Below are 24,844 nucleotides of genomic sequence, written 5' to 3' on the forward strand. Positions count from 1 at the left end.
CTGACGAAATTTCCAGTGGCTGACGTCCAAGTTGACCTATATGGTACGAAGAATCTATCGCGATGAACAGATTTGAGAAAAGAAAAGAAAAGAGAAGAAATTATTAACATGATATTTTTGCAGAGGTCCTCGAAATTCATAGCGGTGCTTCTAAGGATGAGATTCGACAGGCATACCGCAAGGTAAATGATGCACCGTGAAAACGTCCATAGTAAATATGCTAACAGTCATCTGAACTAGGCTGCCCTAGCAAATCATCCTGATAAAGTCCCCGAAGACGAACGCCCTGCCGCCGAAGTTAAATTTAAGGCCGTCCAAGAGGCATACGAAATTCTCTACGATGAAGATAAGCGCCACATGTATGACACACATGGTATGGGTGCATTCAACGGTTCAGGTGAGCAAATGGGTCCTGATATTGACGACCTGCTCGCTCAAATGTTCGGTGGCATGGGAGGTATGGGCGGTATGCCTGGGATGGGCGGTATGGGAGGTATGCCCGGCATGCCCGGTGGTCCTCGTGGTAAGAGCCGAAAGAGCGCAAATGAGGAGCAAGATTATGATGTGAGCCTTGAAGAGATGTACAAGGGTAAGACCGTCAAGTTCGCCAGTACTAAAAATGTCATCTGCAGCCTATGCAAGGGCAAAGGTGGAAAGGAAAAGGCGAAGGCCAAGAAGTGCTCTACTTGCGACGGTGCTGGATATCGGGAGGGTCTCCGAAACATGGGACAGTTCGTCACCCGTGTAACGGAACCTTGTACTACTTGCAATGGTGCAGGTGAATTTTTTAGCCCTAAGGACAAGTGCAAGAAGTGCAAGGGCTCCAAGACTTGCGAGGAGAAGAAACTTTTGGAGATTTACATTGCACCCGGCTCTCGGTAAGTCTCATATTATTTCACTCTGCTTAAATGGAGATGCTGACCATACTCTAGCGAAGGAGAGAAGATCGTTCTCGAAGGTGAGGCTGACCAACACCCAGACCAAGAGCCTGGCGATATTGTGTTCAGTCTCGTTGAAGAGGAGCACCCGGTCTTTGCCCGTCGAGGTGCTGATCTGCAGGCCACTATCGAAGTCACTTTGGCCGAGGCTTTGACCGGTTTCTCTCGAGTTGTTTTGAAGCACCTCGATGGACGCGGCATTGAGATCAAGCACCCGGCCGGTAAAATCCTCTCGCCCGGACAGCTTCTTGTTGTCCGTGGCGAGGGCATGCCGATTAAGCGTACTGACTCTCGCGGAGACCTGTACCTCGTTGTGGATATCAAATTCCCTGATGAGAACTGGAAGCCGACCCCTGCGATTCTCGATACGATTCGGGAAGTGCTTCCCAAGCCTGAAGAGCCTATCACAGCGACTACCGTGGACGAAGTTGAGTTCGAACTGGGAGTCGATTTCGCTCAGTTTGGTGGTAACTCCAATGACGATGACTGGGAGAATGAAGAGGAAGACGATGAAGAAGGTCAAGGCGCCCAGTGCGCGACCCAGTAGATAAAAAAAGGATGAGGTTTTTTACTGGCATCGGCGTCATGGCATTGAGCTTTTCTTGAAATCTCTGCTACGGTTGGGATAATGACTTTTACACTTCAGAGTTAGACAATTGCATAAATACGTAGGTATATCGTTCAACTCAACACCTAAGTATTGACCATATGCGGGGGAATGTTTGATATGAGGTATAAATGGAGAGGAGTAAAAAGAACATGGACGAAAAGAAGAATCCTCATGCTAAGGTATATTAACTTATGATTTCCGAGGTAATGGATAGTCTAGACGTCTATCTAATCAATGACCCCCCACGGAGTTGCTTCGTGGGGGGTCGGCAACGGGTTTTCCTCTACAGTCTTAATCATAGCATGAACCTTCAATGCTACCTACTAGGTAGATTTGAAATATTATATCAAGTCTTTCTTAACCTTCCAATGTTCCAAGGTTTATCCTTTTACTCCTTCCAACCCCCAAGTGCTTCTATTTCCGGGTATATCCCGTCATTTCGCATCTCCACCATTCTTCCCCGCATCTGACTGACTTGATCATGTCGTGCAACCCTCAAGGCTCCTGCAAAGGTTGTTCCTGCAGTGAAAACCCTCAGCCTATCAATATCGAAGACTGTGAGACAGAGCTCCTCGCCTTACGCAGACGTACACATGAGCTAGAAAAGAAACTCGCCGGCCTGAACGATGGTCTCGTGCTTCCAAGGAGCCGCAAACTGCGCTCAACACGTTGGTTCAACAGCGAGAATGCTGGCATGACCGCGTTGTATATTGAGCGCTATCTGAATTATGGTATGACACGCGAGGAGTTAATGTCCGGTAAACCGGTCATCGGTATTGCACAGTCTGGCTCCGACATTTCACCTTGCAATCGACACCATCTGGAGCTTGCCAAACGAGTGCGAGAGGGTATCAGAAGTGCAGGCGGTATTGCCTTTGAGTTTCCTATGCACCCAATCCAAGAGAGTTCGCGCCGGCCGACTGCTTGCTTGGATCGTAACCTGGCTTACCTTGGGTTGGTTGAAATTTTGCATTCTTACCCCCTTGACGGCGTGGTACTGTTGACAGGTTGTGATAAGACAACACCAGCTGCCTTAATGGCAGCAGCTACTGTGGTATGTTTTGGTTTAATCTTTCTTTTTTTTTTTTTTTTTTTTCTCTTTCTTTTCATGGAACTGATTGTGAGACTCGAAGAATATTCCTGCCATATGTCTTAATGTTGGCCCGATGTTGAATGGCTACGTGAAAAATGAGTTGGCAGGCTCGGGAATGGTGCTTTGGAAAGGAAGGGAGATGTACGCTGCCGGTGACATAGATCGCGAGGAATTCATTGACTATGTTTCTCGAGGTGCGCCATCTGTGGGTCATTGCAATACCATGGTGGGTGCAGTTTTGATCACAATTCCAAGGTTAATCAAAGGATAAAATTCTAATGGATAGTGTTTTTAGGGCACGGCTTCTACTATGAATGCACTGGCAGAAGCGCTGGGTATGGCCCTTCCAGGCTCGGCAGCGATTCCAGCACCTTATAGAGAACGCAGTCAATGTGCCTACGAGACAGGAGAACGTATTGTGGAGATGGTCCACGCAGACCGCAAACCGAGTGATATCATGACACGAGAAGCATTTGAGAATGTCATTGTCACCAACACTGCCATTGGTGGCAGCACAAACGCACCTATTCACATCAATGCCATGGCTAAGCACATTGGCGTGAGTCTCTCACTGGATGACTGGGATAATCTAGGCTTCCAAGTGCCACTACTTCTCAATATGCAACCTGCTGGCGAATTTTTGGGAGAAGAGTATTTCCGCGCGGGTGGACTCCCTGCAATAATGGCAGAGCTACTAGAGGCTGGAAAATTAAACACAAGTGCTTTGACTTGCAATGGCAAGACGATTGCGGAGAATGTTCGCGGACAGCAGACATGGAATAGAAACATCATTCGAGCCTTCAATGAGCCTCTTCTTGCAGATGCGGGGTTTTTACATCTCAAAGGAAGCCTTTTCAACTCAGCAATCATGAAGACATGCGTGATCTCCCCGGAATTTCGAAAAAGGTTCCTTCAAAACCCCAAGGATATGAACGCATTCGAGAGCTCTGTCGCTGTTTTTGATGGACCAGAAGACTATCATAGCCGTCTTGACGACCCTGAAACTCCTATTGATGACTCTACCATTTTGATCATGCGTGGTACAGGCCCCTTAGGCTACCCAGGCGCGGCAGAAGTCGTCAACATGCATCCACCCGCACGCCTCCTACGCCAAGGAGTCCACTCTCTCCCCTGTATCGGCGACGGCCGCCAGTCCGGCACGTCGGGCTCGCCATCAATTCTCAATGCCAGCCCCGAGGCGGCTGCCGGTGGCAACCTCGCAATTCTTCGCGACGGAGATCGTCTGCGCGTTGATTTGAATAAGCGGCGAGTCGACATTCTACTCGATAATGAAGAGATTGAACGTCGCCGCGCTGATACACAGGCCCGTGGAGGCTATTCTGGGCCTGAGTGCCAAACTCCGTGGCAGGAAATTTTCCGTCGTGAGACTGATCAGCTGAATGAGGGTATGGTCCTGCGTGATGCAGTAAAGTACCAGCGTATTGCCCAGAAATGGGAAGAGCCTCGACACAATCATTAAAATTACCTTTACATCAAATGTTAGATATACTAATTCTACCTTGAACATGAGACTTCATATTCGTTTTGTTGGATCCTCAATCCTGTATTTCCTAGTCCAACCCTGTTGGACAAGCTGCAAACCAATAAATTCAAGTGTTACCACACCCATATTCTATCCATCATCTCAGATGAGAGTGTTTTTAAACCACTACCTATTCAATCAGAAATTAGAAATTAGAAATGATCTTGTGAAAATTCAAAAAGTCTTCTAGTTATCTTTTCATGTACTTGAGGAAATGTGGGACAAATCGGATATTAAATCCGATATCTCCAGATCGGAGTAGCAATGGCTCTTGGCATTCTTGGCACTCTGTACCCATTTCCGGCTTTCTAATATCTTTCTAATACTACATGACAATTGTACATGCAAATGCAAGGATCCCGACTTCAATAATGACGTGAGTGACTTCTTAAATACAACTCATAAGTCCTTATAGCCGCATCTTCTATGATTGTCAAGTCCACATTAAAAGGATCGAGGAACCCGCTTAGGTTGTTTCCAAATGCCTTTGAACGAAGCCGCCCAACTGGTTATGAGTGCCCTAAATTCTCCTTCCGATAATCGAACACTACGGTTTACAGAAAATGGCACTTTCCACATTTCAATATTTGAAGATCTGCATTTCGCCGAAGGTATTTGTCTTATGCTGGTTGCCCTAGACGCTAGGCTTCACAATTGCTAAATTATGACCGGAAAAATAAATCAGACGATGACAAGGATGCCAAGACCCAAAAACTCATGACGCAAATTCTCTCCCAGGAAGAGACACAACCACAACTGGTTGTTCTCAACGGTGATTTGATATCCGGCGAAGCCACAAAGGCTGACAATGCCGATCAATACCTCGATGAAGTGGTAGCACCACTAGTTAGTGCCGGAAAATTATGGGCATCGACCTACGGCAATCATGATAGTAATCCGAACTTAGATCCGCTGAAAGATATCTACGAAAAAGAACAAAGCTACTCGAATAGTTTGACAAAACGCATGGTATCCGGCTCCAAGGCTGGAATAACGAATTATTACTTACCGGTGTATCCACAAAAAACTTCCGAGAGTATACCTGCGCTAATACTGTGGTTCTTCGATTCCAAAGGAGGGAATTATGCGAAAAATCGAGGAGATAATAGATCAGGCGCTAGGGGTGATTGGGTTCATGAAGATGCAAGTTTGTTAATATTATCCATGTTATCGTTGAATGCTGATTTCTAACAATATATAAAGGCAATTGACTGGTTTCATGAAGCGAAGGCCAATCTAACGACGGAATATGGTCGAGTTATTCCATCTATCGCATTCTATCATATTCCTGTCCATGCAATGTTTGCGTTCCAGAAAAAAGGCGTGGACTTGAACAAAACACCCGGTATAAATGGGGAAACAGTTGTATCCCAAGGATCTGGCGATACAAACTATACTGGGCAAGATAGCCGGTTTATGCGCGCTCTTCTTGACACTAAGGGACTAATGGCGACGTTCAGCGGTCATGATCACCAGGATGATTGGTATGTTCATTCAATCCAGAACATTTGTAGTCCAAGTTCTGATATCCAGGTAACTGCAGGTGCTTCAAATGGGATGGTCATGTTGTTGATCAGAATATGACTGGAGATGGAATTCACATGTGTTATGGTCGACGGACAGGTAAGTCTCAAATTCCTCTCCATGAAATGTGATCCGATGGATGCAAAGACTTACTCACTACATAAAAAGGATATGGAGGTTATGGCGATGCTGTCCGGGGTGCACGTCAAATCCTTCTGAATCAAGAAAATTTCAAGCATGAATTACAGACATGGGTTCGGTTAGAAGATGGAAATATTTCAGCACCAATCACGCTAAACTCGACATATGGTAAAGACCAATACGGAAAAGTGTTTCAGAAAGAGGTGAAAACTTCGGCAGGCCCTAGTATCTACGACCAGTCAGCACTTCTTCTCCTCGTCTATCTTTGCATTTCTGCCTTCTCTATTTCATATTTTAGACATTGATTGTATTAGTTACTGGTCATTTCTCATAAAAATGTACAATTGATTAGTAGTCTTTTGGCTCAAGCTGACAACCTATACGGTCGAAAATGAAAAATCCTACCCCGATCCAAGCGTATAACCTAGACATCAACAACCAGATTAGCCCCGCATTTTCCACAATTTCTTGCAAATAGCATGTCATAGCAAACCTTAAGTTCAAGGCGGTAGATGGAAAATGGTGAACGATGGTGACAACAAGGTCAATGATATGTTGCACCATTAATATCTCGTATCGCCAATTGCGAACAGAGGCACAGATATATTGGGCTTGCCTGTATTGAGCGCCAAAATAGTCCCATTTAAAAGATCAGGCCCATGATATATTCAAGACAAATAACAATGTCTAGAATGGCTCCAAATGTTGGTATTTGCAGTCATGAATTCAAGGGACTTATCCGATGTCCCGAACCACGGTGTACAAGCTTCCGGGGCTACTGTAAACAGGTTGGAAGTACTTGCAGGTCGTGAATGATTTCCAAAAGCAGCTTGTAGTCTGATTTATTTTTGAATGTGATATGTCCTGAAGTTTGACGCATAGAATTGATCTCATCTCCTCGGTCGTCCTCTCCGTTGCATCCTAGGTGATTGGGAAAATCTGAGGTGCCTGATAAATTATATCCCGATTATCAGGCTACATAACTACTGCTTAGAAATAGTGCCGATACCGACCAGGTTCGGAGGTTACGCACGGTTAGGGCTGTAGTTCTCGGTTGAGATATGCGAGGAGACTGGCATTTTCCGAGAGTGGAAGGGAAGTGTTCTCGCAATATGTATATTACAACGCTTTCCACAATATGAAAGGGAACACTGATGATTTGCTTAATTCATGCCAAATGTTGTGATACATAGAACAAGCTAAGGCAGTTTTTGTACCGATACTAAGTTTTGTTAGCTTGTGGTCGATATTGATATTTCAGTACAAATTACTGAATAGATTTTGTTAGATAGTTTAAATGATAAATAACCTTCTCAATTTCAAGCATTGTCACAAGTACACAGAAATTAAGGACCGGCCTGTTTCTTGTTAAAGTCTAGATTCGCCAAATTTGAACCGCATCTGCGTTTGCCCTACGCGATTGTCACCAGTTTGCTCTTCCTGGTCGCCAGTTTGGCCACTGAGGATAGTGTGGCTTCTCCAAGAATTTCAAAAACTCCTAGCTCTGCTTGCAGCTCTTTACCAAACCAACTTCGCAGCTCCACCGCAACGAGCGAGTCAACTCCGTATTGATGCAGGGGCTTGTTTGCGTCAATATCGGCAACCGCAATGCCTAATGCTTTCGAAAGCTTCGCAGCGAAGGCTGCGGTGACAAGCTCATTTGCGTTGGACAAAGATGTAGCATGTTTTAAAGAGCTTGCCCCAATAGTCCCACCTGATTCGGTATCCTCATCAGCATTATATTGTTCATTTCTGATCAAGCGTCGAACGAGTGGTCTATTTTGCCATTGTACGCTTTGAGATAACGCGCTGGGTGTCAAACCAACGGTCGTTTGACACTCCAAGGAAGTGCATAGACCAATCTCAGGGTCACAATACTTGGACAGAAGCGCATGTATCTGTGCTTCAGTCACCGGCTTAAAGCCAACATTGCTGATCAGCTCTTCATGAAGCCGTGAATCATTCGCTATAGCACCAGCGAAGGCAATCGCGCCCAAGTCAAGTGCAGTCGCTTTCTCATTCAGCCCGATACGATGCCGAGCCAAGGCATCTTGGAAGGTATTACCGGCGGCATAGTTAGCTTGTCCAGCGTTTCCCAAAACTCCCGCAATGGAAGATAGCATGATGAAAAAGTCCATGCCTTTGGGAAGCTGTCGATGAAGGTTCCAAGACCCTTGAACTTTGGAACCAAGAACTTCGCGCCAAAGCTCGTGAGAGATACCCTCAAATAAAGCATCCTAAAGAGGTCAGTACACCCAGATAGATATTAGATGATATGAGCACATACTCTCAAGACCATCGCTGCCTGTATACATCCTTTGATTGGCGGCATTTTCGATCTACATTCACTCAAAGCATTTTGCAACGATTCTTCATCCGATATGTCACACGAGGGTGCCAAGATTTGGACGCCCCTTTTTTCAAGGTACCTGGTTAGAGCCATACCTTTTGCACCTTGGCTCCCAGATCGCGAAAGAACAAGCAAGTGGCGAGCTCCGTGGTCTGCCAGCCAGCAAGAAATATTTTTTCCCAGACCACCCAAACCACCAGAAACCACAAATGTTGCATTTGGATCCAACGAGAGACTGGGCCTTGTTTTCAAGACGGTCTGAAGATTCGTGAGTGATTTGAACGATAAAGAGTGGAAGTACCACCTACCATGACCCGATCCTGTCGCTTCATCTCAATTATAATCTTCCCGATGTGTTTTCCAGATTGAATCAATCGGAAAGCCTTCTCAATTTCACCAACCCCGAACAGGTTGATTGGCTGAGGTGGATGTAAGGTGCCATCCTTTATAGAGGCAAATACCGACTTGAGAGCAGCGATGCATACTTCAGGTCGTTCATGTGACATAACCGCCAAGTCCACACCACTGTAGCTAACATTATCCAGGAACTGGAGCATAGGGAGCTGTTGATTCGAGAGAATGTCCTTCTTTCCGATCTCTAAGAATCGACCATATGGAGCAATGCATCTCCATGATGCTAACAGACTCTCCCCTGCGAGTGAGTTAAGGATAACATCAACTCCCTTCCCCCCTGTTCGGAGCTTAATCATCTTCGAGAACAATGTCGACCGACTCGAGAATATATGTGATTCAGGGATGTTATAAGCATCCATGAGGAGTTGCTTCTTGCTTTTGGAGCCAACTGTTGCGAAAACAGTTGCTCCAGCTTTTTGGGCAATCTGTATCGCAGCTTGACCGGTGCCTCCAGTTCCTGAATGAATCAGTACAGTCTCGCCAGGCTGAATGTGGGCCACATTGTGTAATGAAACATATGCTGTAGCAAATGTTACTGGCACCGCGGAGGCATCTGAGTAGGATATACCATCCGGGATCTTAACAACGGGACCACTCTCGCGGATACGGATCAAGTTGGCAAAAGATCCATCGACAAGAGCAGCGACAGAATCACCCACCCTGAATTCTTCACAAGCATTACCCACCTTAGTGACAATTCCAGAGCATTCAGATCCAGTGTGGTTTGCTTTCAATTGACCAACTGCAATCAGGATGTCGCGGAAGTTCACTCCGGCACATTTAACCTCAATCTCGATCTCATCTGGCTGGAGGGGACTGTGCAAAATTGCATTTTCCACAAACTCAAAGCCATTAAGCAGTCCCGGAGAGTCAGCATTTAATTGAAGTGGAGTTTGATAATCGAATTCCTGCATTTGGCGTTGATACGAGCTGGACATGAGGGATATGCTATCATTCAATGTCTGAGAAGAGATCAAGCGAGGAGAATGCAGTAATCCATCCCGCTCCATATATTCCATTTCTGCATCAGGGGCCGCTGTTGACAGAAGCAATTTGACAATTCTTGCAATGTGATCATTTTGTCTTCCATTCAAAACATTGGTGGGCTCCAAAGAAAGCAGGTGAAGATCGCGATTGCTATTCTCTGTCATCAATACGCGAAATAGGCCCTCCGTAAGGTGGGCGTGGGGCTGGGAAGCCAGAATGCCTCCTCCCTGATTAATCCAGAGCACACGTGTGGTGGATGAGAGGAGGAGTTGCAATTGACTAAACAGTTCTGGTTGAATGTCGGAGAAGATAGGACCTTCAAGTTCGAGAAGGAAGATTTTTAACAGAGAATCATCAGATCTGTGACTTATTGCTTCCTCAACAGATGAGCAAATTGCAGATGTTGAGATTGTTCCACAGTATTTGACAAGAGACAATGCGAGCTCCTGTTGCATTGGCTCGACGCTGTTGTAGACGATTTCGATTTTTGAGACAGGAGCTACCTTTGTCGGCTCATCAACAGCCGTGGAGACCATCAACGCGTATTCATGAGATATAGATCCATCAAAGTCAGGAAGTATTACATCCAGGCCAGAAAATCCGGTCTGAAGAAGAAGTTCGTTCCATTGTCGAGTGTCAATGCAAGGTCCCAGCGTTCGATAAGACTCCGAGCCTAATGGAATTAGCGTTCTCGTTTGTTGGACATCATAAACTGAGGGCTTACTTCGCCAGAATTCCTCTAGAAGGCCGAACACAAAGGTGGACCGAACGTTGGGAACGACGATCTCATACAGTATGAGCTTGCCACCTCTATACATAACGTCAGATCAGTCATTATCTAATAGCAGTCAAAACTCACGGTTTGAGAAGCTTCCGAGCATGGCACAGAGTGGCTTTGAGATCTGAAGTAGCATGGAATACCTATATGAGATGTGTTAAAAGCTGAGATCACTCTCAGACACCTAAGTAGTGAACATACCAAGCACGCAACGACCATGTCGTATGTTCCACAATCAAATCCCTGCTTTTGCGGATCTTCTTCAATATTTAGAACTTTGAATTTCATCAGTCTGGTCTCTTGCTGGAATTTTGTCTGAGCATCGGAAAACAATGACGTCGATATATCAGTAAAGTCCCATTGGGCATACTGAGAGTCAGTTTTATCAATACAACCCAGAGTTTGTAGCATAATCTCTGTCATGGATCCATCGCCTGCGCCGACCTCTACTATCTTCATCTTGGGGTTAATATGAGATTGAAGATCTAGGTATTTACCAAATTGTTTGATCCCGTGAGACTCGTTAAGCTAATCCTGTTGTTAGCGATGGCTCATACTATGCTGATATGACCACCCACCTCTTCAAAGAAAAATTCTTTGAGCATGTTTCCTTCTTGAAGAAGGCTCAATGGATCCAGCTGGCCAGTGAGTAAATTCTGTAAGTTTTGGGCAATAGTGACATAGAGATAGCCTCGTTTGTTCAAATTCAACAGCTGATGCTCAACGTTGTGAAGAAAGCTATTATCGGTTAGTCTAATCTTCCATGTCTCAGAAGAAAATCGAATCTGTCCTTGGTCGAGCAGTTTCTGTCGATATTTCATCCATTCCACGTAATGTTCAAGATGTGGGTTGGAAGGCTTGAACACCTGATCATTCAGCATTTCAAGTGCTTCACTGATGCGCGCCATGCAAATGAAATCCACGTCATTGAAGAAATCACTCGGATCTGGTAAGTCAGAGAGTTCGCCTCTGCAGAGGTCTGCCGCTTCTTTGTTGCTCAGTACGTTGAGGTTCGGCTTCCATTGAACATGATGGCAGAGATCATTTGCTGACTCCGGTGAACTGTCTTTGGGCTCTACTTCGCCAACTACATTTGTCCCAAGCTTTTCAAACGAAATTAGTACCGCATTTGTTTTTGTGTCAAATGCGATGATGTCGACAGATGGACCGAGGAACGTAGATCCTGCATTGTGAGTGGCATGCGTCCTCAAAATATTGCATGATAGGTTGCTGAGAGCTCGACTGGCAACCCACAGATTCCCAACAGATGTCGGAACAGCCGTAGGAATTTCCTCTGTCTCAGAAATTATCGTTGTGAAAATTGACGTCTGCATAATGGCATCAAGTGTGGTTGGGTGAATTATTTCGCCTGCCGATGACACGAATCTTTCCACTTGTGCAACTACACATGCCTTCTCAGGACTCAGCGACAATGTTTTAATTAGCTGAAAGGCATCTCCATAGCTATAGCCGGACTTTTGTAAATGAGTGTAAAGATTAGATCTGTCCACCAGCAGCGTACAAGCTTGTTCAGAATCAGTGCATGATGCCAATTGGTAGCTTTGCAGTTCTTCTGCTTGGCGTTTATCCATTTCAGCATTGTCTTCATCAGAAGTATACACAGTTTGGATGGACCCGGTACAATTCTCCGTCCACCTTTTATTCTCATATGTGCAGAGGCGGAAGTCATACCACGAAGAGCCTTTGGATTGCCTGTTCTTGGTAGGCCGAAGATAGAAACTTGTCTCGATTCCAAGTGTCCCAGGTGGCACAATAATTGCGGCGAGGAACTTGGCCTCCTCGATATTGAAGCCGGCAATAGTTCTGCCTTGCTCTGCAACTTGCTTGGCAGCTTCTATTGCCATCGCCAACATTCCTGCAGCAGGATACAGTATGGTACCGTTAATCTGATAAATAGTTAGCAGATAAATTGAATTATTACAGGGAACAGGATATATTTTACCTGATGGTCTTGGGTCCACGGCATTTCAGAAACCCGCAAAAAATGTCTCCATCTATTTTCAAAGGGATTCAAGGTTGGGTCGGCAACCCCCAAAAGATCATTGCAGGCAAATTGACGTAAACGATAGTTCTTGCTGATATCACTCTCATGCCAGTAAGATATGTCATGATTGAAGGGATACTCAGGAAGATCCGGTAGGGACTTAAGAATTCCACATCCTTCAGTGGTAAACCCATTCACAACAGCAAGGTCTATCGGATAGCCAGCGGTATGGAGTTTGCCAAAAGCAGCAAGCACCGTATCCTCTGCTGACTTATTTCGCACAAGTAGCGAGATATACTCAACAGAGGTGTCTCGCTTTATGTTCTTCAATACATCCTTGCAAGGCCCTTGCAAGACTGAATGGGGACCAGCTTCGAGTATATGGTCAATTGATACTTTCCTGCGGTGGCTGCCATCTAGCTTCTTGCTCAAATCTGCGGATGATCCCGAGCAGAGAGTGGACAACGCGTCAGAAAATTGTACTGGAGAAACCATGTTATTAACCCAATGCGCAGCGCAAGCGGTATCTCCAGGCTTGACCCAGTCGCCGGTCACGGAGGATATCATCTCTGGCCAATGCTTATTTCCTGTATAATCTGACTCCAATTCTCCCAGAGCTTGCATATAAAGATCTGCAATTTCTTTCATTTGGGAGGAATGATAGGCCAAATTCACCTTAAGCATCCGGCAAAATACATCGTCCTTTTCCAACATGATTTTCATGGACTCGAGCTGAATCACTTCTCCAGACATAGTTACGCTCTTGAGACTATTGATGCAGCCAACTGAGACTTTGACAATTTCAAACTCCTCGGCAAGCCGTTCAAGGTATGAGAGAACTTCTTTTTCTGACAGGGCGACTGCAAGCATAGAACCTTTCATCTTGCTAGTTTTTTCCAGTGTACTGCTCATATTGCCCCGATAGTAAGACACTTTCCACGCTGAGTTCCTCGATATTCCGCGAGAGCAATATCTGAAATCCTGTGTTAGAGCAATCTCAATCTAGCCAAAACACTGATTCATGACTTACGCTGCTGCCACTTCTCCAGATGAATGTCCAAGCACTGCTTTAGGAATAATATTCAAAGAACGAAGGAGATCCACCAGGGCGACCTGGAGGATTGTGCACAAAATTTGACTGTACTCGGTTTTATTGACGTTGGAAGAGGATTCGCCGCGGCTGAACTCATCTGATGGGTGCATTAGCTGGAGATTCTCACTTATGTATGGCTATTTAGTACACACCAATAGGATTCCATTCGCATCCTAGAGTTTGAAGATACTGCCCGGCTTCTTCAACACTTCGCAAGAATACGGGATAAAGATCAAGAAGCTCGCGCCCCATCGCGTACCACTGAGCTCCTTGCTAAATCATAATTAATATCTCACCGGGCATATCTTTGAGAAAGCAGCATAGAAACTTACCCCAGAAAAGATCATGGCAAGGTTAGCTGATACACGGGACTGCGGTGTTGGTAAAAATCGGCTAAGCAAAGTTTCCAGGCTTTCTGATGGACGAGCAATAGCCCATGTTCTCCATGAAAAATGTGTTCGCCTGCATGTTAGCGTATAAGCCAGATTTTTGAGGAAAGATGGGTCTCCATTGCTTGAATTTGAGATTGTCAAGCATCGTGATTTCCAGGCTTTTTGAAGCCGAATAATTCCCTTTTCATCTGCTGCTGAAAGGACAAACAGCTTTGGTGCGTCGTCGGGACTGAAGCTATCTTCATCTGAACTGATTTCCCCAACCACGGACCAATTGCTGCTTCTGCTCTCGGGTGACTGAGAGGAAACAAGCGTATTGTGAATCCCTTTGAGTCCATTCCGCTTCAGAAAGTGGTATGCATCATCCAATATAATGTGGGAATTAGAGCCTCCGTAACCAAAGGAGCTCACCGATGCCCGCCGGAGCCCTTCAGAAGGCCAGGGTAGAGCCCTTTGTGGGAACTGCGCCAGTCAGATACAGGCCTATTAGACAGGTATGAGATAAAACCTACATTGATATTCAGGAAGCTGTCGTCAATTCTGGTGTTTAGGTTTTGCAAGTTGACACTGTTAGGCGGAATTATCCCTTTCTCAAGGGCCAAAACTGTTTTTATGACGCCCGCAATTCCACTGGCACCTTCAAGATGCCCAATGTTTGATTTCACTGACCCACTGCGTATAACATTAGTGAGAGTATGAAATCAATACTGTGGCACATACATGTACAATGGCTCATTCACAGAACGATGCGGTCGAAACACAGATCCAATGGCATTGATTTCAGTTGGATCCCCGACAGCAGTGCCTCATTAATCTTAGCTGGAGCATATAATTTCAGGGATCATTTCAGACTTACCTGTTCCGTGCGCCTCGAAGTATCTCGTGTCTGCTATGTCCAGTCCTACCTTGTGATAGGTGTCTCTGATAAGTTGTTCCTGGAGTTTAGGGCTTGGTTGCGTAATTCCCGGAGTCTTTCCATCTTGATTTGAGGCGGAAGAACGGATGACAGCTCGAATCGTATCCCCATCTCGAACTGCATCTTCCAAAGGTTTGATAACAAGGACACCCACTCCTTCTCCTCGTGAGTATCCATTAGCACGTTGATCGAAGCTGTAACAATGGCTATCTTTTGACAACAGTCCCAAATTGTCCATCATGAGCGAAGTTTCCAAAGCCAAGATGATGTTACTTCCAATGGCCAAACCCTATTCATCGATCAGCAACGCCAAGACATAAAGAGTTTGTAGATCAAATTTACCATGGTTGAATCACCGCTCCAGATAGACTGACAAGTCATATCGATAGCCATCAGGCTGCTTGAGCAGGCTGTATCAATCGCTGCGCTGGGTCCGTTCAGGTCAAAAAACCAGCTGACCCGATTTGCAAGCATATTCGAAGTTGTCCCTGTGATATTCCACTTATGCAGATATTGCGTATCTTTTGTCGACAACATCAGGTAGTCATGGCCTGTGACGGCAGCAAAAACGCAAGTCTTAGACTGCGCGATGTCATTCATGGTGATTCCACCATTTTCTAAGGCTCGGAAGGCAGTCTCCAGAACCAGTCGCTGCTGGGGGTCCATGGCATCTGCCTCTGCTGCAGTGATAGAAAAGAAAGGGGCATCAAAAAGAGACAGATCCTCTGCCAAAAAGTGCGCTCCCCGTGGCGACAAGCTGTCAAGTCGACTTGAGTCCAGGTTATGATGGGAGTCGATGCTCAACCTATCTGGTGGAAAGTCTGTCGAGGCGCACCGCCCTTCCACGACCATTTCCCAGAAAGATTCTGGAGAGACAGCATCCTGTGGAAATTTGAGTGATAGCCCAACAATTGCCAGAGGAGGCACAGTTTTCTCTGCCATTTTAATGTTCCTTGTTCTTGCTGTATGCGGTGTTTTGAAATATCGAAGACACTTTTTGCCAGACTATGTATTTTTCTGGGGATAGATACAAAGTTGTAGCTTAGGATACTTGATAGGAAAAAGATTTTGTCCTTCTTATCGTTACCTGTTTCAGCTCTTCTCCATAAAAATTGATCTCGGTGGACGCTGTGAATTAAAAAAAATTAGCGGTAAAATATATTATATGCGCCTCATGTGAGATGTCAGCTACTCAAAAGGTTTGCTCGGTGGCTGAAGCTCCAGTGCATTGAATATCAGATTTGAATCCGGTCTGGTATCAGCATGCACAATATTGCCCCATTTAGTGCAGAACACGATGTGGGTCGATTTGCAGGTTGATAGATCTTGAACCTTGGTAAGCTGAAAACTGTTGTGTCACTTGAGATACGAATCAAAAGAATGGCATTTTGGCTTTGCATATGTGGAGGTGTTTACTCCATATTGTGCAAAAAACCGGGTGATACAGATTTGGTATAGATTTTACCCACAAAAACTAGGCTTGGCAAGTTAAGCCACATGAGAGAATGTTGTTTTTTAAACCCGAATGCAAATCAAGTCAAGCTCAGCTGAGATTGGCGCGAAACTACTGTGACCTCTGGAAAAGAATATCATTCTTATTTCTCACCTGCACTCTAGTTATAAATATCTCTTTTATTTTGGATAACTACTGAATCTTCTCCACATTTGCAATATGCGATTTTTGTGGTATGATGCTCTGTAGTGTTTAATATTTACGACCTCAGGCAGCTAACAGTCTAGTTACAGTTTTCATGGTATCGGTACCAACTCCGAGGTAAATATGCAGCAAATTTGAACTACCAAGATTCGAAAATTCTGACAGCTTTGGATTTGGAACTGCAGATCTTTGAGCGACAAACGGGTACGACCACTCAACTTAAATATATGTTCCCATCATCCGAACTAACAATCCAACGAAGCTGCACTTCGCTATGAGCTCGGTAGCAATCATACATATGACTTCGTCGATGGAACAGTGCCTTGGGAGATGGACAAAGGTGTGTCTGGTCTGAAATGCGCTGACAATGAGTCTAACAATGAAGCAGATATGACCGAGTTCATAAGCTCTGGCGACAAGACATTCGCATATTGCGACACATCGTCGGTACAGTCTTGTGCAAAGGCATCTGAGGACCTTGATCGTTATTTGGAGTCCGAGGGCCCATACGATGGAGTCATGGCCTTCAGCATGGGAGCCACATTTGTGCTGTCCTGGATGACCAAGAAGATTCGAGAACAAAAAGAGAAGTCGGTACAGCTGCCCTTCAAGCTGGGGATTTTCTTTTCCAATGCCGGTGAACTCCTGGACTACAACATCTCATCAGACAACATGATTACTCTAGACTCTATACCTTTCGATGAGCTTATTGGCTTGCCGACAGCTCATATTTGGGGGATCAGTGACCCTGACAAGGAAAATGCTTTGCTAGGCAGTCAGGCGTGTAAAGAGGAAGTGAGACATGTGTTTATCCATGAAAGAGGTCATGAAGTTCCTATCTCATCTGAGAATGTGATCTCAATGGCTAAGGTCATCAATAGAGCCATAGCACAGGCATAGGTAGTATCTTGGTCATAGAGGCTTATCATTCATTCCCGGGTGGCTTGTTGAGTCAGGCCCTCTCAAAATTTCAATTGTTGATCCTTATGTCTTAAATTATCATACGTGGATATACCAGGGTCATAGCTACTGCCCAGAGACACTCAAGCCCTGGAAGATCTTGAGTAACTATTACATACTACACCTGGGTACCTAAACAGCATAATTCTGGAATGTGTAGGTAATTTTGCTTACGTAGACTAACCTTGGAACTGGGCAATTACGCTTGCTAGGTACCAGTGATTCTTACCTTGAAAATTTCTGATACCATAAACTCTTGTTTTCTGCCTGTAAATGTGGCTCAGCTGCCCACGTATGCCTTTTAAATGATTTAGGTGGCGTTGCTGACCAGCTGCAAGTTTTATGATATTTGAACCCAGTGAGGCTAGTTCGATTTGAGAACTGTTTCAAAAATATGGAAATTTCCCAAATTGATGTATTAGACATGAGAATTTCTCACCGCCACTTGCATCTTCATGAAATGCGCGTACAAACTCCAATTCAAGTCCGGAGTGGAGCATGGAACCGATGGCCCGCTCCATTCCAGAAGGTCAATCCCAGGACCCTGGAACTCGTGTCAATCGCGAGTTCCCCCTTGTTTTACGATGTGATATGTATCATATCTTAATGCAGTTGAAACTTAATCGCCTAATGTTCTAATCCTTTTTAAAATGCTGGGATTGCGTTCATTACATCATTACACAGATGACGCCGCAGTATTCTGACCTATCGAGGCTCCTTCGACTAGTATCGTCCAGTCCAGTCTACTCCACACCTGAGCGTATGTAAATATTCGAGAATAATGAATACGGAGTTTAGAATTTGCCAAATTCGAAAGCAAGAACGGGTCATCTGTCGGTCTATTGTTGAGAGATAGCCGGTGTTTCTGTCTACACCTGTGCAGGTGTGTGCATAAATAGCCCAAGAGGAACAGAAATTAGGACATACGAAGTGGGTGTGTATAACTGGGTTAACAAAACTGCTCATTATTCAACATGTCGGGTCGCACCACCGAGGATAGCATCGATCTTTTCGAATATCTTTGTATTCGAATAAAGGAAATCGGGGTCAAATCAATTCATGGAGTTCCAGGTAAAGGACCGAAGTTATCTTAATCTCACAAACCCTTTTTTCCTTGTAGTTAACAAAGAATGAATAGGAGACTTCAACTTGGTGGCTTTGGACTATGTGGAAAAATGCGGCCTAAAATGGGTTGGGAACTGCAACGAACTCAATGCTGGTATGATAGAAGTCACGACTCAGTGCTCAATGAGAATGTAATGTTTTTTTCCAATTCTGATCCTGTGAGTTCATAGGCTACGCAGCAGACGGATATTCCCGCATCAACGGGATGTCTGTGTTAATGACTGTTATGGGAGTTGGAGAGCTCTCCGCAATCAATGCTATAGCTGGATCATTTGCTGAATATGTCCCCGTGATTCATATTATCAGCAAACCAACCAAAGATTCACAGAAAAGGGGGCTTTGCATGCATCACACTCTGGGTGATGGGGACTTCACAGCTTTTGAGGAGATGAGCAGCAGAGTTTCTTGTATGACAGCGAGCATTGATTGCCCACACAAGGCGTCTAGCTTAATTGATGAAGCAATCCGGCAATGCTGGATACAAAGTCGACCTGTTTCAATCTTTGTTCCTTCTGATATGGTTCGTATTCCAATCGCAAGGCACACGCTAAGCAGTGGTCCACCGTTGAGCCGTACTATGCCACAAAACGATATACATCAGCAAAGCAGATTGGTCGACTTGGTGATAGATGCAGTTCGGATGGCGACTAATCCTGCAGTGTTAGTGGGCGGTTATGGTACCTTACACGGCGTGGAATACGAGCTTGAAAATTTCTTAGCCTCAGTCGGGCTTCCTATTTTGGCCGCAGCTTCCGGGCTTGGAGTGGTGAACGCAACCCTGTCCAACTATGCTGGGCTTTATGTGGGCAGTTTATCAAGCCCCAATGTTCTTGAGTTGATGCATTCTGTTGATCTTGTGATTTCAATTGGAAACATTCAGTCTGATCTGAGCACCTCAGCCTTTGATGGAATTTTGGACCAAACGAAGTTGATTGAGATCCAAAGAACTAAGACCAAAGTGAAGGGCCAAGCTTTCTATAACGTCTTCATTGATGGTGTACTTACGGCACTGACTGAAAGGTTGAGCCATGGCCAGTTGCCTTTCCATGGCACTGCCTATGTTGAGTCCACTCATCCGTGTGAAGCCCTTGATAATATTGGTGCTAAAAGCGAGGCGAATTTGCCTTTTGGAAAAAGAAGCAATATGCAGAGCTTGGAAAAACAACTTTTCAGCTTTTTTCGAAACCCGACGAAATGTCTTCAGCTGTTATGGTATATCAAGTCACCGCGTATGCTTCGAAGTGTGTCTAAGAGGCAGAAACTAATTACGCATGATTGGTTCTGGAATAATCTAGGAGAATGGCTTCAAGAAGGAGACATCATTTTAGCAGAAACAGGTACGGCAAGCTTCGGAATATGGAGCACGACGCCTCCCCCGCACTGTACATTCCTCGCGCAGTACTTGTGGTCTAGCATCGGATACACTATTGGTGCTTGTCAAGGAGCAGCCCTAGCAGCACGGGATTCGCATTCCTCACAAAGACGTACTATCCTGTTCATTGGGGATGGAAGTTTCCAATGTGGATGCCAGGAGCTAAGCACAATCATCCGCCAAGGGTTGAAACCTATAGTGTGAGTCTTATTATTAAGAGAGCATCATTAAAAAAGCAAGCAGCTGATAATGCCCATCAATCTCAGCTTTATCATTTGTAACAGTGGTTACACTGTGGAGCGTTTGATACATGGCGAGCAGCAGGGTTACAACGACATTCAGCCATGGAACCATAGCCTTCTTCCGGCGGCGTTCGGTGCAGCACTAGGGACTTACCAGACTCACCGCATCGAGACAAGAGAACATCTCCAATCCCTTTGGAGCGACAAAAAATTCGCCGACTGTTCAGCTCTTCAGGTAAGTTTACCTATCATATTTGCTCAACACTTTTTGTGAGTCTTTGAGGCTGATAATATGTAGCTCGTCGAGCTGGTTTTATCTCAAAATGATGCACCATCCAATCTGATTAAGCTGGCCAGATCATTGCAGGAGAGAAATGTTGGGCAAATCCCCAACCCTTGCATGGCCCAATTTGTCAGGATTGATGCTCGTATGTGCGGAGTGGTTACACGATAGGTAATTTCATTTTTCTTGCTTACAATAGACCCACGAATCTGGCTTTCAATCGAATGCACTGCACGGTTATCTTCAGTCGCGCTCTGAAGTACTATGGTATGTCCCTGTAGGTGTGTTAAAACAGGACTTTCTCGCCCCACTTTTCTGCCATATTTTAAATACCACTTATAGTATTTTATAAAAAAATATAATGTTCTGCTCTATATTCTTCAGTCTACACTATATAAAATAAGGTAATAAATAAACCCGAAAAATCATTCATTTTTGAATTAAAACTTAGTATTACTATCATTTGCAACGTCCTAGCATCTTGATCTCATTAGACTGATCTGCTCCTCCAAAAACTCCTCAGCATCCCAGGCCTCTTTTACCACATTAAGAAAGCTACGTATCAATACGAACGTAATGTTTCCCAATCCAATCTTTCATCCAATCCCAGACCATTTCAATCGGATTCAAATCAGGAGAGTTCGCGGGCCAAGATATAGGATAATGCTGCGGCAACAGAATTCTTCCATCAATCAACCGCACGATGAGCAGGGGCATTATCCTGTATGAAATGCAACCTTAGATCTTCTTCATCCAAAACAAGCTTCCTCCTACCTTCTACTAAAAGAATAATCCTCTCACAATAGCTCTGACTAGTAACAGTCCCCCATTCTTTCTCCCAGAAAAGGCAAGGCCCTTTCTTAGCACCATAAAGAGCCATGATGCGTCGCTTAAATGAAATATGGTAGATAAATAGATCACGTCATGTGATATGACATGTTGTCAACTTTTGGAAGGAATTGGGCATAGATGATTTTGATTCATTGAGATTCCAAGTTTGGCGTGATCTCTAAAACCAAATAACCATGACATGAGCAAAATCAACCTGCCTCATGGTGACACATGTGATAAGGGGACTTCGCAAATCGTATATCTAGGGATTAACCAAGGTTTTTTATTCAAATAGTCAAAGTTTAAGGTTCATATATATATATATATATATATATATATATGACTTGGCTCAATGGCCCCCTCTCAATCTGGAGGCTATCTAATCCTTCATCCCTCAGAATGATTTTTGTTCACACCATCTTCGGACCCAGGAGACCGACCTTTAATTGTATGATCGGAGTCAAGATTTCGGTCTAGCGTCGCATGTTGAATAAATAACGATAACAACAGTGCAAGTGCGGCTACAGCCATGAAAAATAGCCACAGATCTTTGAAAGAGCTTGTAAATGCTAGAATATAGCTCTGCTTCTCAACGGGATCCCAGCCCGGTTGTTGCAATCGAAGAGCAAACTCCGGTGCAGAATTCGCCACACTGCCAGGAAGATTTCGAGAAGTCAGGTGGTCGCGCAGCCTATTTTGGAAGAATGTGCCAGCCACTGCTACACCAATGCACATTCCCAATGACCTGCAAAATGTGTACATGCCAGCTGCTGTACCATCCCTGCTGTTTGTTGCAAGCGCCTGAATTGCGAAATTCAATGAGGTCAATACGAGGCCATTACCGATGCCTAATGTGACGAAGATAAATGCCCAGTGGCGGGCGGGCATATATTGATTCATTAGAGCCATAAGGCCGATCGCCAATGTGACCAAAGCCCAGCCGGACCAAATCGCCCATCGATAGTGACCAGTTCGAGTCAGAACAACACCGCAAATGATACTACTTGGAAGCAAGAGACCCAATATCACCATCAGGGCTAATCCACTTTGGATGGCATCAAAGCTTTTAGTTATCTGCATGAACAGAGGAATAAAATAGAGGAGCCCAAGCATCTAACCACGTTAGCTTTCTATTAACGGCCCCCCTGGATCTTATGAATAACTTACCAACGCCCCTTGGAGACAGGCACATATGTATGATATGTCCGATGAGAGGCTTGAGAACAGGGACATGGGTATAAAAGGTCGCTTTGCACCGAAGGTTTCCCAAGTAAGGGCACTAATTATTCCCAAGAACCCAACAATGATCGGAATGAATGTTCTCCAACTTGACCATTGGAATTGGTTACCACCCCACGTGATACCGATCAAAAAGGCACAGAAACTGGAGATGAATAAAAACCCTCCAATCCAGTCAACTGAAGCCAGACGTTCTCCGATACTAGGGCGTTTCGCATTGAGACGCACAGTCAAAGGAACCAGTATGATGCCAATTCCACAAAATGGAAGATTGATGTAAAAAATCCATCGCCAAGTGATGTTTTGCGCAATGGCTCCCCCGATCAATGGTCCGATGAGAGTGCCGATTGCCCAAGCCATCTGAACGATAGAATAGTACGTTGGACGTTTTCGCAATGGAACAATGTCAGTCGTGATTACAAGACATCCTGCCATTATACCTCCGCCCCCAACGCCTTGTAAGGAACGACCAGTGAGAAAAAGGCCAAATGAGGAAGAAACGGCGCACAAAATGGTTCCTAGTGTGAATAATAGCACCACAATCATCAGTAGAGACCTGCGGCCAAAGATATCCGATAGATCGACGATGAGTGGCTGGCAAACAGCACTTGCCAGAAGATAAGAGGTACCGGCCCAAAAGGCCTCAACTGCATTGCCATCTAATGATGTCTCTAGGACCTGATTGGGTTCTCGATGGTTAGTTTCTCAGCACTTATCAATAGTTTGACATGACGTACTGGTATAGCTGGAGTGATGATTGTTGTATCAAGTGAAATAACAAAAGCTAGCAGGGCTAGACAGCCAAAAATCAGCCATTCTTGCTTTTGGGGCTTCCATTCTTGTGACGGCTGTTCGTCATTTGAGTCGCCTGGAGATGTGCAGGCGGACTCCTTAGATTCTTCTGGTTTTGAGAACATGCTCTTTATTGTTATATTGGCGATGTTTTTTCAACAGTTATTAACAGCTTTAGAGCCTTGATATGAATCTGTCCCTGATTTAAACCTCGAAGGAAGGGGGACACCTAACAGGAAATGAAATTAGGGCAGACTGAAAGATGCGCACTCCATCTCCCACCTCACCATTTCTTTTATCTTCAATTAAGCTTCTTGGTCAATTAAACCCCTTGGCTCCCACCTCGTCATCAATTTATTGTATTTTGGGCCACAATGTGCCTCCTTTTGTTGTCCATTTGGGCGCAAGACCACTTGCCCAGACAGGGATCTTCGCGATGCATGTTACGTTAAGATACATAATATCTTAGATCTATAGGTCACACAACTTAATGTTGGTTCCCCAAGCCTATGTAGATCGATGCCAAGGTTACACAACTCTGGGTCAATATCGGTGAACTCCGTGCCAGGTAGCCCGTCAGCATTGTGATGCATAAGGGTTCTTTACGAAATACCTATCAATGAACATGTTCTCCGGGGTTTTAACTTTCACTACCCGAGTACGGACTATCCTTACATTTCATGAGGTCATAATTGATAGGTCATTTTTTCCCACTCCACATGTGAGACTAACATTGCCGTTCTAAAGCGTAAGCTCAAAGTGATAGACAATCATCACTCGTATTGAAATTACAAGCGGACCATTGCGAATGAAAAGCCATTCCGACTACCGAGACTCATTAGTTTCTGTGACTTCTCGGTGATAAAACCGTATCCCATTATACAATATTCACTGCATTTCGAAGGTCCACGGGCTGCTCTCACTCATCAATTAACGTTATTTTAACATAACAATGGGTCAACTATGGTCTCGTATAGAGAAACCTCTAGCCTTGGTGGAAGGCTCATTGGATGATTCTCTTTGGTCAGTCAACTTGGAAAGTATTCTTCATGAAAAGGCAATTCAGTACAAGGAAAAGCCTGCTGTTATCTTCCCATGGCAGGACAAACAGCTTTCATTCAGTCAATTGCTTCAGAGGGCTCAAATTGTCGCTAGAGCACTTGGTCACGCCGGAATAAGACATGGCGACTGTGTGGGTATCATCGCTGGCAATCGGTATGAGTATCTTGAGGTTTTTGTCGGGGGAGCGCTTCTTGGCTGCAAGGTACTGGTGTTGAATAACACCTACCGGCCCTCGGAACTTCATTCTGCCCTTCAGAGAACTGGTATGGCACTCCCGGGTGCGATCTCAGGTCAAAAGTTGACTTTTCTTTGTAGAATGCAATATTCTTTTTCTCGCTCCGACTATTGGAATCCGCAGTCTTAGTGAGCATGTCGACTTGCTATGCAGTTCATCAAACTGCTCTTCGCTACCAGCTCTGAGCCAAATCATTTTTCTTGGAGATTCACTTGAAAACATATCATTCAAGCATCAAAGCTATGCTGAATTCACCACTATG

The 24,844-nt window shown here is 44.8% G+C and overlaps 7 protein-coding genes across 7 annotated transcripts; 5 read left to right on the forward strand and 2 right to left on the reverse strand.

The window, feature by feature from the left end:
• Positions 1 to 18: 18 nt before the first annotated feature.
• On the forward strand, positions 19 to 1,485 carry N7495_006292 (putative DnaJ domain protein (Mas5); the record flags this gene model as incomplete). The annotated part of the gene is made up of 4 exons (XM_057208943.1): positions 19 to 43; positions 124 to 182; positions 241 to 878; positions 933 to 1,485. Coding segments are annotated over 4 exons (1,275 nt in total), but the record flags the coding sequence as incomplete, so codon positions are not given.
• A 544-nt stretch (positions 1,486 to 2,029) lies between these two features.
• On the forward strand, positions 2,030 to 4,121 carry N7495_006293 (IlvD/Edd family dehydratase; the record flags this gene model as incomplete). Its single annotated transcript, XM_057208944.1, has 3 exons — positions 2,030 to 2,602; positions 2,682 to 2,867; positions 2,937 to 4,121. 3 exons carry the CDS (start codon positions 2,030 to 2,032, stop codon positions 4,119 to 4,121), a joined length of 1,944 nt encoding a protein of 647 aa, XP_057062718.1.
• A 544-nt stretch (positions 4,122 to 4,665) lies between these two features.
• N7495_006294 (metallophosphoesterase family protein) lies at positions 4,666 to 6,154 on the forward strand (the record flags this gene model as incomplete). The annotated part of the gene is given in 6 exon segments (XM_057208945.1): positions 4,666 to 4,795; positions 4,870 to 5,315; positions 5,388 to 5,668; positions 5,728 to 5,749; positions 5,762 to 5,807; positions 5,877 to 6,154. The coding sequence occupies 6 exon segments, from the start codon at positions 4,666 to 4,668 to the stop codon at positions 6,152 to 6,154; spliced, it is 1,203 nt and encodes a 400-aa protein (XP_057062719.1).
• Positions 6,155 to 7,261: 1,107 nt separating this feature from the next.
• On the reverse strand, positions 7,262 to 15,726 carry N7495_006295 (type I polyketide synthase; the record flags this gene model as incomplete). Its single annotated transcript, XM_057208946.1, has 15 exons — positions 7,262 to 8,086; positions 8,137 to 8,457; positions 8,508 to 10,273; positions 10,325 to 10,410; positions 10,460 to 10,521; positions 10,580 to 10,906; positions 10,957 to 12,285; positions 12,342 to 13,356; positions 13,414 to 13,573; positions 13,629 to 13,749; positions 13,809 to 14,330; positions 14,381 to 14,540; positions 14,589 to 14,673; positions 14,725 to 15,073; positions 15,127 to 15,726. 15 exons carry the CDS (start codon positions 15,724 to 15,726, stop codon positions 7,262 to 7,264), a joined length of 7,728 nt encoding a protein of 2,575 aa, XP_057062720.1.
• Positions 15,727 to 16,456: 730 nt separating this feature from the next.
• On the forward strand, positions 16,457 to 17,341 carry N7495_006296 (uncharacterized protein; the record flags this gene model as incomplete). The annotated part of the gene is made up of 4 exons (XM_057208947.1): positions 16,457 to 16,470; positions 16,531 to 16,558; positions 16,627 to 16,645; positions 16,704 to 17,341. 4 exons carry the CDS (start codon positions 16,457 to 16,459, stop codon positions 17,339 to 17,341), a joined length of 699 nt encoding a protein of 232 aa, XP_057062721.1.
• A 1,034-nt stretch (positions 17,342 to 18,375) lies between these two features.
• N7495_006297 (alpha-keto acid decarboxylase family protein) lies at positions 18,376 to 20,594 on the forward strand (the record flags this gene model as incomplete). The annotated part of the gene is made up of 5 exons (XM_057208948.1): positions 18,376 to 18,472; positions 18,540 to 18,620; positions 18,697 to 20,098; positions 20,183 to 20,375; positions 20,439 to 20,594. The coding sequence occupies 5 exons, from the start codon at positions 18,376 to 18,378 to the stop codon at positions 20,592 to 20,594; spliced, it is 1,929 nt and encodes a 642-aa protein (XP_057062722.1).
• A 1,047-nt stretch (positions 20,595 to 21,641) lies between these two features.
• N7495_006298 (major facilitator superfamily domain-containing protein) lies at positions 21,642 to 23,410 on the reverse strand (the record flags this gene model as incomplete). The annotated part of the gene is made up of 3 exons (XM_057208949.1): positions 21,642 to 22,328; positions 22,422 to 23,171; positions 23,231 to 23,410. 3 exons carry the CDS (start codon positions 23,408 to 23,410, stop codon positions 21,642 to 21,644), a joined length of 1,617 nt encoding a protein of 538 aa, XP_057062723.1.
• Between the last annotated feature and the right edge of the window lie 1,434 nt (positions 23,411 to 24,844).

The sequence above is a fragment of the Penicillium taxi genome (genome assembly GCF_028828555.1).
Source record: "Penicillium taxi strain IBT 34144 chromosome Unknown utg000004l_segment0_segment0, whole genome shotgun sequence".
Taxonomy (NCBI): Eukaryota; Fungi; Ascomycota; class Eurotiomycetes; order Eurotiales; family Aspergillaceae; genus Penicillium; species Penicillium taxi.